Consider the following 13,591-nt stretch of genomic DNA (forward strand, 5'->3'; position numbering starts at 1 on the left):
TGCCAGTTTTCTGGCATTGTTATATGCTTCTAAACTCTCTTTTTCGCTTTGTAAATTGTAGGTATCCAAAGTATGCCAGGACCCTGTCTGCACTCCAAATCTGATGAGACAGAAACCAGTCCCTTTAGTCATTGCCCCAAAGAGTTGGAATGTACCTTTAACATTCCACGGGTCTCCCAAGGGAGAATCCATGATCTTTCTGATCACACCGAGTTGTGCTGCTTTTGGGGAGGGGGCATCACAGTTGACAGAGGATGGCTTTTCTTACCCAATGTGGTTGTTTTTGACTCTGAGCTTGTCTGGGGTAGTGTGACTTAACTAGCTTCTAGAGTTCTCATAAAGGCTCTTTGAAGGATATACTGTTATCCCCATGGGGAAATACAGTCGGTGACTTCCCACTCTGCTATCTTACTAGTGTATTTCTTTCTAGCCATTTTTTTATTACTGATTTTTAGCATAATCTTATTGTAAGATAACATTCCCTGTATAATTTCATTCCTATGACATTTGTAGACTTGCATTATGGCCCTGGGTATAACTTTTGTATAATTTCTAGTTTCCTTGAAAATAATATGTGTACTGCAGTTGTTGGGTATTGTGTTTCTATGTTTGTAGGGTCAAGTTTGCTAATTGCGCTATTTTAATTTTCTATATCCTTGATGATTTTGTCTGTTTTTAAAATCAATACTTGAAAGAAGCATGCAAAAATCTCGAATTATGACTACAAATTTGTCATAAGGAGATCCCCTACTGTCAATTTCTGTTACACATTTTGAGGTGGTAATTATATATATACAAATTAAGAATTGTTATATCTTCCTGAAGACTTGAGCCTTTTAACATATTGCAGTGTACTTTACAATAATGCTTTTCATTCATTTTGTCTTCTGTTAAAAGACATCTATATAAACTCTCTTTTGCCTAGCTTCTGCATTGCACATGTTTTCGCACTCTTACTTTCATTCTTTCTGTGCCATTATTTTTAGTGGTGTCTCTTTCAAAGAGCATAGATTTGGGGTTTGCTTTCTAGTCAATCTATTATTTTTTGTCTTTAAGTGAAACAGTGGTGCATTTATATTTATTGTAATTATTGATATATTTGCACTTAAATATATAATCTTACCCTTGATTTGCTTCTGCTAGTTGCTCTATGCTTATTTTACTTTATTGTTTTGCCTTTTAAAAATTATTTTTCATTATTCTATTTTTTCCTTCTTCATTAGATTACATTATATTCATTTATATTATTTTAGTGGTTATCCTAGTTTATGACATGTTATCTACATCTATGAGGTTTATTATTAATCTCAACATTTGCCTTTTTTTATATACAATGCAAAAACTTCCACCATTTAACTCCACTTCCCTAACACCCTCAGTTATGTGCACTGCTTTTTATTTAATTCTATGTAGATTTTAAACTCAAAGAGACATCATGTTATTGTTACATATAGTTAATATCTGCTTATATTTTCTCATGTTTACTCTTTTCATTTCTCATTGATCTTTCCTGCATCTCTGATATTTTATCTGGAATAATTTCCTTCTTCCTTAACAGCCTTTACTGTCCTTTGGTGTGGATATTTTCTGGAAACAAATTTTCTTAGTTTTTGTTCAAAAACTTTTTAGCTTCATGTTTTTTCCCAACATTTTTTGAGGATAAAATGTATATATGTGGAAAAGCCTAAAGGATTTTACAAGACCACCTATATATCCACTACCTACACTCTACAATTAGCACTTTGTTGTATTTATCACATACCTATCATTTGCCATCAATCCATCTTATATTTTTAATGCATTTCCCAGTAAGCTGCAGACATTACTCTTTATTTAGACTGTGTCATGCGTGTTACTAACTAGAGTTAAGTATTTATATCTTGAGAGAAAAATTACATACAGCAAAATGGATAAACCACAAGTGAACTATGAAATAAAGTTTTACAAACAGATTACCGTCATCCTGGAAATTCCTCCACTCTTATTCTTGAAGGATATTATTGCTGGGTACAGAATTCTAGGATGGCAATTATTTTCATTTAGCACTATCAAAATTTGATTTCATTGACTACTATCTTCACTATTTCTATTCTAATTGTTGCTTCTTTGAAAGTAGCCTGTTTTTAACCCACTTTGGCTGTTTTCAATTTTTTTTCTTCTTTTGTTTCCAGCAGTTTTACCATTATGTGTCTAAATATCTATTTTTATTTTGTTTGAGGTTCACAAGGCTTCTTGAATCTATACTTTTGTGTGTTTTGTTAATTTTGGAAGGCTCTAAGCTACTATGTTTTTAAACATTGCACCTTCCCCATTCTCCCTCTAGTCTTTCTGACACTTTAATTACATATATTCTTGACCTTCTATTTCCATGCCTCTTCTTTTATGTGTATTTTCTATCTTTGTTTCTCTTCATGTTTCATTCTGAATATTTTCTTCTGATCTCTTTTCCAGTTCACTGAATTGCTCTTTGGCTATATCTACAGGCGACTGGAAAGACCTTAACCCCTTTTCTCAAACACAACTCAAACACAACTCACAACTAACATCTGCCAATGTGACCAAAAAGACTAGTAATATGACCCTCAACCTGGGCTTAAATCTGTCATTATAAATACTTCACGATTCCTAGATTATGCTTATTCCCTGAAACCCAATCACCAAATCTATGGGCAGTGAGGCAACCTTCTCACCAACACCTCTAATGTATTTTATTTACTTTTCTATCTGTCTCACTCCAAAAAATACAAGCTCCATGAAAGCAATATTTTTTAGCTGTTCGGTTCACTACTGTACACCAAATATCTAAACAGTGCCATACATATAAGAATAAGCACTCAATAAATATGTTCTGAATGAATAAATCATATGAGGATTATATTTTATAAGAAATCACCAAACTGGAACTTTATGAAAACAGCAATCAGAAATTTTATTTCTTAACAACAGCAACAGTAAAAAGCTGAATTGGTTAGCATAACAACTAAGTAAATATAAAAGCTAAAAAAGAGACTCAATTGGAGTTTGGAAGCATTGATTGTTACTTTTATTATTATCCTCTCCCAAACTGATAAATCTTCCATAGATTTAGGCTTCAAAAACCGAAACCATACTTGCGTCGCCCAGTTTGATTCCCGACACAAATGATATCATCACGGTATGGTGTTGCTACTACCAAAGTCCATTTACTAGAGACAGAAATGAGTCAAGTAGTCCTCTAACTATGGGTGAAACTGATTAATAAACCTTGATTTATTAATCTGCTCCAGTGACCATTTATAGCAACAGTGACCCAGTAGTACCTACAGCCCAGCACCCATTCAAGCCCCAAGTTGTATCATTTAGTTTTATAGCATTAGGTTTCAGATTGGTAAATACCTTGCTCCATCTTGCCAAATCACTTTTCTGCTCCTCAGCCTAAGGGCAAGGGTGGGGAGAGACAGGGTAGGAAAGTTGTGCTGAACCAAATGTTGGCAAATAAAAGTCATCCTTTATCTTCTTACTTTCTTTGTCCTATCTGTAAGGAAATATTTTGTAGGTTGTAGAGAGGCAGTTGCAGCATACCTCCACGGATGGGATCCTTGAGTTTATACACGTTGCTATGAGTGATGAAAGCAAATTCCCATGCACAACATACTCAAGAGGTCTACCATACCAACACTTTTAATCATCTTGCGTGCATGTGTGTGTGTGTGTGTATAATTTTCTGAAGGGGTTTTTTACACTTTAGATTTCAATCCTCCATTGTGAGTAATGTTCTCACCTGAGTTCAATGGAAAGTTTTAAAGGGCCCTACTGTCTTTCTACCAAGACCAGTGAAATGTTGAAGAATAACATTTAAGTGTTTATTTAACACTGGAACTCACTATACTGCTCTCTCTTAATTTTCTTAATCAGATATTAAAAAAATTAAAAATATATGCTCTTTGTAAGAAGTCACAGATTACAGATATATAAAGAATTAAGCTTCTCTGTTTACTCCCTTCCTGCTCACTTCCTCAACGAATCCAATACTATCAGTCTGGTGATTATATGCCCGTCTCTTACTATGCTCATTCATACATAAATAAACATATAAGCTCCTGGCCTCCACCAACATTTTTAGAAAAACAGGATCATAACTCACACATCACTGTTTACCATGAATCAACATATTATGGCCACAATGTCAGTTCAGATTAGCAAAACTAGTGTTATCTGTCACTGTAATCATAACATTGGGAATAATGATTACCGTGGTAACTTCATTTTAATGTTAAGACTAGAATTACTATGTAATTTACCTACATTTATAGTAGATTCCATGTAGACCTAGTAGTTTTTTTAAACAGAGTAGGTATTCAAGATATATGCTGGATTGAAGAGAAGAATAAAAATACAGAGATGGCTAAACATTATAAAGTTTTTCAAGACCTTTGATGATATATCTCAAATAAAGCAAAGTAAAATGAAAGAGCCAAGAATGGGCTGTAAGACTGATGATGTTTTTAAAAGTTACAACTTTTAAAAGTGTGTGCTTTTATTATTATATAAAATACGTAATTGTCCCATGAAATTATTTCAACAAAAAACGAACTTAAGTGCTGATTATAGGATACATTAGTACTTAGGAAATTATTTCAACAAAAGCACAATTAAATACTAAGTGAAAGTAGGGAACATTAATAAAATTGAGGTTAAATTCCTGTGAACTTTGTCTTTCTATATACACAATTGCTTTGCCAATAATTAATTTAAAATACTATTTTCCACAAAGCTGTCTGAAAATCTAAAACAACCTCATAAGGAAGAAAAAGCCTTCTGGGTAGTTGCAAGTAAAAGTCTGATTTTTCTGTTAAAGGTTATACATTTTAATATGATATTCTGATTGATTTATGTAAAGCTTTGGATTTTTCATTTTCTCAAGCCTGTCACTGCAGTGATGTACGGTACATTTTACTACCAAGTTTGCCATAAGCAATAAAGTCGGGGCCCCAAAGAAATTTTAATATATTTCTCCATTTTTATCCCACAGCTTTCTATTATTCAGTTATTTTGTTTAGAATCCCAGTTTAGTTGATATCATTTTTACATTCATATAAATAATTTAAGATTTTAACTTAAAGGTAAAATTTAAGTGGATTAATTATTTAATAGAAAAGTTTAAGGGTCATCATATGTAAAGTGAAAGTCTAAATGATAAATCAAAATTTACACTAACAATATTTTTAAATGTTTTATTTTATATTCTAGTTTGCTTAAAGCATTTTTCTCTAACAAGATAAATGAAAAAAAAGGAACTAATTAAATGTCATATAATGTGAAATGGAGACACACCTGTAAGATTCTTTATGAATAAAAAAAAAGTATGAAAATAACAACCAAATAAATTAAAAAGTTCTTATTGTAGAACTAATAGCTGTTACAGAGGTTATGAAGATGAAAATGGAACAGTAATCAAGACATCTGTATGTAACCTAGTAGAAAGAATAAGTCCTTAAACAACTATAACTAACATAAAGCAGAATAAATAAGGTTATTTGCAACAAGAAAGGAAGAGAAACAAATTGACAGGGCAGTTGATCTCTTGTGACTAAAGGTATAAGAGTATTTGAGTTCAATCTTGCATAGTCTGTAGGATTAAGTAGTTAAGGAGAAAAGAAGAAAGGAAAGCTGGTAGGACAGAACAAAGCAAGGAAGGAGAGAAGCAAAGGCATAATCAGGGAGTGGCCATTGGTTCAGTATTACTAGAGCAAAGTGGACATGTAGGGGAATCCTGGGAGCAGGAATGAAAAAGGATGCTATGGCCATATGTCAGATAGCCTTCCATTCATGGCTAATCATCTTATTCACTTAGAAAATAATGAAGCACTATTGTGGAATTTTGCGCAGGGAGTCATACACTAAAAAGAAAACCTATATGGCAGTGAAACTGAATATAGAGAATATGAAAGCAAGGATTTGAATTAGTTGTATCTTGTCCAAGAGCTGGGCAACACACAAATTTAATGAGCGATAAGCATGGGGATAGAAATATGTAAGATACATATTAGGACTAGAATATAAAAGATTAGATAATCTGTTGAATATTCATAGTAAATGAGAGGATAGCTTAAGAGATGATTCCAACATTCTGTGCTTGAGTTACTGTGAGGAGAAGAGTTGTGTTAAGTAACAAAAATAGGGAATAAAGACACTTAGAGGGGAAAATGAGTTCAAGTTTTGTATATAATGAGAATGACATGTATTGGTAGCCATGTGCGGCAGCCAGTCAGAAATAAGAACCTTGAGTTAAGGAGAAAGTAGATATTAGTAGAAAGACTAGAAAGAGAGTGACTTGAGAATCATCTGGAAAAAGAGGTGAAAATTAAACTTGTAAAAAATACATAATTCCAGAAAAAGAAAATATTGAAAAAGAAAAGAATGGACCTATAAAAAGAACTTGCAGCATATGTGCATGCTGGTGGTAAAAAGAAGAGAAGCTACTGAAGAAGACAGGAGAAATCTCAAGACAGGCAGAAAAAAAGTCAGACTAGTACAGAGGCATATGACCATTATAGGGGAAATTTTCAAAGAGATGGTGGCCCATATTATCAAGCAAAGGCATTAAGGATTATGAAGAATGAAAAAAGGCCAATAGCAGTTCATCAAAGTAATTAAGGTCAAGCTAGATTGCAAATGTGTTACAAAGCGAATGAAAACTGATGCAATTTAGAAAACAGACTGATTTTCAGAGTGGTATTCAGGGTACTGCATTTTAGATATTACTAATATTTAGGGTGGAATGTTAATTTAAGATGTGCCTGAAATACAATGTGATTCTGATAAAACATGTAGAAGAGTACCTGACACTTTTGTTCTCCAGCATTTATTCATCTTTCTTTCGGTAATCATACTTCATTTTCTGTCTAAAGAATTCCTTCTCTACCACGTGGGTTAGTTTAGGAGTAAAGCCAGTGACTTGTGAAAGTTTAGCCCTGGACCCTGTGACTGAGAGATAGGCATATCAACTAACTCTGAATTCACACCAAGAATACCACCTTCAAGCCTGTTATATGAAAAAAAAAAATTAGAAAAATTCCAAATAGTCCTAATTGAGCCAACCTGTAACATATTAAGCTGTAACAATGAAGAGAAAAAAGGTGCCTAAACAAAATTCCAATGAATGAAATCAAAGAACTAAACAAAGTGATATTCCATGTTCATGGATAAAGACTCAATATTGTCGTGAGGTCAATTCTTCCCAAATTGATCTTCAATTTCAGTCAAAATCCAAGCAAGTTGTTTTTTTTTTTTTGTGGATATGGAAAAACCGATTGTAAAGTTTTTATGAAGAGATAAAAAATCCAGAATGGTCAATACAATATGGAAGAAGAAAAAAGTTGGAAGATTAACACTATCTGACTTGAATATTTACTGCAAAGCTACAGTTATCAAGACTGTGGTATTTGCAAAAGAGACAAATCCATCAGTAGAACAGACTAGAGAGCTCAGAAATAGACCACACAAATATACAAAAGAACAAGGCAAAAAGGAGAAAAGATAGTCTTTTCTAGAAATGGTGCTGGAACAATTGAATAACTATGTTTTAAAAAATGAATCTATACATAGACGTTATGTCCTTTACAAAAATGAATTCAGAATGTATCACAAACATAAACGTAAAGCACAAAGCTATCAAACTTCAACAAGGAAATTTAGGAGAAAATCCAGATGACTTTGGATTTTGCAATGATTTTTTAGATAATAATATTAAAAGTGTAATACTAGAAAAAAAGAATTGATAAGCTGGAGTTCCTTAAAATTAAAAACTTGTGCTTTGTAAAAGACACTGCTAAGAGAATGAAAAGACACACAACATAGAATGGCAGAACATATTTGCAAATACATATTTGATAAAGAACTGTTATCCAAAATATACGAAGAACTCTTAAAACTCAATAATAAGAAAAAAACCCCAATTAAAAATAGTCAAAAGATTTGAAGAGACACTTCACCAAAGGAGATACACAGATGGCAAATAAACATGACAAGATGCTCAACATTATATATCTTTAGGGAGTTGCAAACTAAAACAACAACGAGAGAACACTTCAGACCTACCAGAATGGCAAAAGTCCAAAATACCTACAATGCTCAATGCTGGTTGGGAGGTGGAACAGCAGAAACTCTTATTCATTGTTGGTGGGAATACAAAATAGTACAACTACTTTGGAAAACAGTGTGGCAGTTTTTTACAAAGCTAAACATAATCTTACCATATGATCCAGTAATTGTGCTCCTTAGTATTTACACACCTGAAAACTTAAAAACTTATCTTCACACAAAAACCTGTTCATGGATGTTTATAGTCGCTTTATTCATAATCGCCAAAACATGGAAGCGACTCAGATGTTCTTCAGTAGGTGCATGGACAAATGAAAGGTGGTAGAACCAGACAATAAAATTTTATTCTACACTAAAAAAAAAAAAAAAAAGAGCTACATATACATGACAAGATATAGAGAAACCTAAATGCATCTTAATACATGAAAGAAGCCAATCTAAAAAGCTATATACTGTATGATTTCAACTACATAACATTCTGGTAAAAGCAAAACTATGTACACAGTAAAAAGATCAGTTGCTAAGGGTTAAAGGAGAGGGAGGGATGAATAAGTAAAACAGAGAGGACTTTTTAAGGCAGTGAAATTATTCTGTATAATACTACACTGGTTGACAAATGTCATCATACATTTGTCAAAACCCATATTATGTACAACACCAAGAATGAACCCTCATGTAAACTATGGACTTTGGGTGATAATAACGTGTCAATGTAGGTTCATCAGCTGTAACAAATGTACCACTCTATTGTAGGACATTGACAGTAGGGGAGGCTGTGAATGTGTGGAGGTAGAGGGTATATGGGAAATCTCCGCATCTTCTGCTCTGTTTTCGCTGTGAACTTAAAATCTAAAACATAAATTTTATTTTTTAGTAAAAGTTTTCTAAGGTCAACATAGGCAATACTGAAAAACAGCATTTTAAAAATCAGTTATAAAATAACTTGTAAGAGTTAAGGACATGCCTCATAATTGTCCAATAATGTTGAAACCCTTCAATCATGAATACATTTAAAACAAAAATGATAAATCACTTTGGCGACACCCAGTAGAATAAGCTTGACTGGCTAAATAAAGTGACTATCTTTTCATCATTTTCAAATGCCTCTCCATCATGACATTATTGGTAGGGAATGCAGCAAGAAAGAGAGGAGGGAAAGAAACTAGTGTGATAAAAAAAGAAATGCTACAGAAATGGGGTTTATAGATGAAATAAAAGAAAAAAAGGTCATAGGGAAGATGTGTTAACAAGAGAGAGTGAACCCCAAAAAAGTTGGCACTATTAATGAACACGCCATTGACATTTTCCCAATTAATAAATGGTTCCATTAACTTCTTCTAATGAAAGTATGTTTTTCTAAAAAAAAGGAGTCGTAAGAAAAAAAAAAAACTGTCATAGTAACTGAGAAAATACTGTGCAATTTTTTTGTACAGAAATGGTGGTTTAATGAACAATGTTCCGAAACACTTTTCAAAAATTATATATATAATTAGATGTTCTGTAGTTGTCAGGCACTGAGGACACCTGAAAAAAAAAAGAAGGAAAATGCACCATATTTATTCAGTGTCAGTGAATATGACACTTCAATGATGTAATACTGTTATCTAAAATACTGTTATCTTCGCAGCCTATTTCAGATAACAGTATTACTTCTTTGAGGTATCATACCGAAGACTAATGAAATATCAAAACAACAAGGTGAACAGTGAGCTATTCGGGTAGAGTGGAACATAGAATGGCTGGAGTGTCTACACATGAATTCAGTGCTTTTGACTTTGTGTATGTGTACATGGTAGCAAAAGTAGCAGAAAACTACAAGTTAGGGGTTCAAGTAAACCTGAAAAACATTTGGATAGTGTAACTTTATTCTTGTGGGGGTTACCAGCTTTTTGATAAAAGGTCACCAATAGTCATCATCCAGCCCAATTCCACAACCTATTTTCAATCCTGCCCATTGTCATTCTTCTGAAGAACTGGCACCAGCAATTATCCTCTCCTGTAGAAACCCTCTCATCTTGAGATTTTTGGCATTACCATTCTTTTCCTACTTTTGCCGAATTCTTGTTAATCCTCTTACTCCTTCAGATTTCCTATGATGTAAAATATGTAACTGTGGGTGTGCCTCAAGACTTGGGGGAAAGAACACTAATTATACATAAGACATTTTCCAATCCTTTTCTGTCACTACACTCATTTCACATAATTTCAGCTATCATTTTTATGGTAATTAATATAAAGCAACATCTGAAGGATCAGACCTCTCAATCAAGGAATATAATCCAGAACTTTATTCCACAAGATATCTTTAAATTAAAATTTTACTGTTATCTTGATCGCATATTTAAAATAAAACTCTTTATTGTAATTTTGCTTCACTTTCATCTTCCATTTGTACTTCTCTTTTCCTGGATATTTTTGTAAAGGTTTCATTTCTCCTTTTCCTCTCTTAACCTTTGAATAATGACGATCCAATTTAGCCTCAAACCCTTACCCTAATGCTTATGTACGGTAACTTAAATGTGATCCTGCTAGATGATTTAATATTTGGTTTTATATTGTCCTCTCATTGTTTAATGTATATACTATTCCCTTTTTAACTGACCTGCAAACTTTTCATAAGTGTAATATCTTTTGTATCATATATAACTCTCAAAACTATAAGCATTTGTAAAATTCTTAGTTATTGACTGAGGAGCTGGAAAAAAAAACACTAATGATAAAAATCAATTTTCTTTTTCCTGTCATCTGTTGTTACAGAATTATATATGCAAAGCCAATGCGTATATCTCAATTTTCTATCGAAATCACTGTGAGTCTTAGATTTACTTGCCTTGTCCTCCAAGTGCAATTCTAAGAAGCGTAGATAGGCCACAGGTGCAAATGCATCAGCTGAATGCATGACTACTTCTGACGAATCCCTGAAATACAAGAATTTTATAATACATTTATCTGCTACAAAAATTGTGACAAATCACTCCTACTGACTAGAAGAGACTGAACATTCTTGTTATATATTTATTTCCATTGGTATACAACATGTAGTGATTAATAAATATTTTTAATAATCCAATATTTCACTGGGAAAAGGTTCAAGTACACTAAGCTTTTAAGAAAAAACGATGAGGCTTTCTATCTTCATAAGAACATAAGAGTTCAACTTTCAGGTTCACTCAAAGCTCTCTGAACAATTTTAAGACTTAAATTCCTGTTCAATTTCATTTTCACATATTTGCTTGGCAGAGGCTAAGCATTAAACATTAGTGCTTTATCTTCATTATTCTTTTCATTTTCAAGAGGTAATTCATTCAATGTTTCACACAAAGTCTCAATTATCCTTCACAAAAGCAGTACTGGTGATGGTTTTAAGCTCTAGATGAACTCTTCACACTGCAGTATCATTGCTATTAAAATTGATTGTCTGACATAGTAATTACCACATTCAGGTAAAATGGTATGAACTGCATGCTGGCACCATATGGATACATGCAAATTAACTTGATTTTTATCAAAGATACCCTGTAAAGCACATATGAATAACTAAGATTACGTGTAAAGTTCTAATAGCTAATTATTTTTTATTATTTATTGAGAGTAATAATGTTTTGAACTTCAACTGAAAATTTAAAAATAGAAATTCCTCATATCACTTTAATGCCTTGGGAAGTACTTCTGTTGTTTATTTTAATAGTTAGCCTTTTGATCATTATAGTACAGCAAAATAAATCCTGACATTGACTTTTTGTCGCTAATGTAAAAATATTTTTGAATCGACTTGTGTCATGTAAAGTTACTTGGTGGCAATAGAAGAAATCTCAAAATATTTGGATCCAAATTATTAAACTTTCATAAGCAAAATGTTTACTTTCCACTTGAAAGATGAAGAAAAAAGTACATTTGATGATAAGAAACCCCAATTATCAGTCATGAACCTTTAGTATCAAATACGTATCTTTCTACTGCTTAGAAAAAATAACATTAAAAAGGTTTCCATGACATTAAAAGGAAAGCAACTTATAACAGACATAGAATCATTAAAGATTCAGCATCCTGATGGAAACATATAATTTGCCTTCACAGTCTACATCAACCAAAGATGCCTCCAGGTATGATGAGGAGGAGCAGCACAAAGAGGAAGTACAGACAAGGCCCTCCTGCTTGCTACCACCTGCCCCTCTGGCTTGACCCCAACTTGGTTTGTTAGCCCTAGTCTTACCATTTTTCCATTTCCTCCACAGTTGCCTGCTCTGGTCCTATCTTGGCTCTTGAATCAAACCTCAATTCCTATTATACAATCTTACTCTTAAATTAAATGCCAATATATCTGTTCCAGACCTTAGCCTTGGACATTGACCCTGAGCCTTAACTATGTCTAATTCAGGCAGCTTGGTTTTGATATTCTTGACGATGGGGTGTGCCAAAACTATAATTAATCTGAACTAATACTATCTCAGTAGAAAGGGTTTTAGGTCCTCCCTTCTCACGTCAGTTATCCCCACTAGAAACAGAGGGATGACAGCAAATAGCAAATGATCTGAAGCAGGATTATTATCCAGAGAGAATATATGACATTCTGAGCACTAAATGAAGACGACTGTGGTTTTTATAAATTCTATTAAATTCATAATCTCTAATTGACTAACATCATTTCATTCACTTATACAAAGCAAGAGTCAACCAGGAGAGACTAGATTTCAAATGAACAGCTTTTAGTTTCAAGCAGAATAATACCACTCACAATTGCTCTCAATGATACTCAAACTTCAAGGAACTCTGGTCTTTGCTTCGTGGATTTCTCTGAATCCTGAAAGCAGAATCTGTCAGAATATCCTCAGATTAATCCAGAAAACTAAGACAATTGTGCCACAGCAAAAATGCTTCCCAGCTGGCTGTCCTCCTTTCCTTTCTCCATTAGTCAGTGCAGCAGTTACCACTTGTCATATAGGTAGGTCTTTTCCACAGCCAAGAGCAGGCCCATGTTCTCTTTCATCACTACACTAGGCTCACCCATACTTAACAACATTAAATGGGCAGCTGGGTTTGACTTGGGCCTCTCTTCCTTGATACTAGCCTCCTGAGGTGTGGGGTCGGGCCCTGCCTCTCACCTCAAAAACAAAAAAAATGGTATTCCCTCTTGAGACTCGGCCATGGTCTTTGTCCCCACCTCTCCTCTCAAAGGACAACTATGCTAGGCTGGGACTGAACCACTGTTTACCTCTCTTGCTCAAACATATGGTTTCTGTATTCACTAAAACGTATACAGATATCCCCGACAGACTCACACTTATCCTCAGACATCTCAAATGTTATTTCCATGAAGCCTTCCCTGACATCCTCAGACACTGCTAGTTTTCTCCTTTATGTGCTTAGTATCCCATTTATAGCCCTTTCATAACATATCCACTACATTATAATTACGTGTGTGTGTGCCCTTCTTCTGAGAGAGGAACCAGTTTTGTTCATCTTTGTCTGCCTGATCCTGTTCTACCCCACCCGGAGCTCTGTATAAAGT

The 13,591-nt window shown here is 33.7% G+C and overlaps 1 protein-coding gene across 2 annotated transcripts in view; it reads right to left on the reverse strand.

Annotated features, from left to right (window-relative positions):
• Nucleotides 1-8,400: 8,400 nt before the first annotated feature.
• Nucleotides 8,401-13,591, reverse strand: part of DPH6 (diphthamine biosynthesis 6) — a 185,172-nt gene continuing 179,981 nt past the window's right edge. The window contains exons 8-9 of one of the 2 annotated variants that reach the window (XM_011992698.1): nt 10,913-11,000; nt 8,401-9,606 (exon numbers count right to left, since the gene is read on the reverse strand). In XM_011992698.1, coding sequence (XP_011848088.1) covers nt 9,553-9,606; nt 10,913-11,000 — 142 coding nt within the window. In that variant the 3' untranslated portion in view covers nt 8,401-9,552. The remainder of the gene's footprint in view (nt 9,607-10,912; nt 11,001-13,591) is intronic. The other variant, XM_011992699.1, reaches the window with a different exon arrangement.

This window comes from Mandrillus leucophaeus, unplaced genomic scaffold (genome assembly GCF_000951045.1).
Source record: "Mandrillus leucophaeus isolate KB7577 unplaced genomic scaffold, Mleu.le_1.0 Scaffold417, whole genome shotgun sequence".
Taxonomy (NCBI): Eukaryota; Metazoa; Chordata; class Mammalia; order Primates; family Cercopithecidae; genus Mandrillus; species Mandrillus leucophaeus.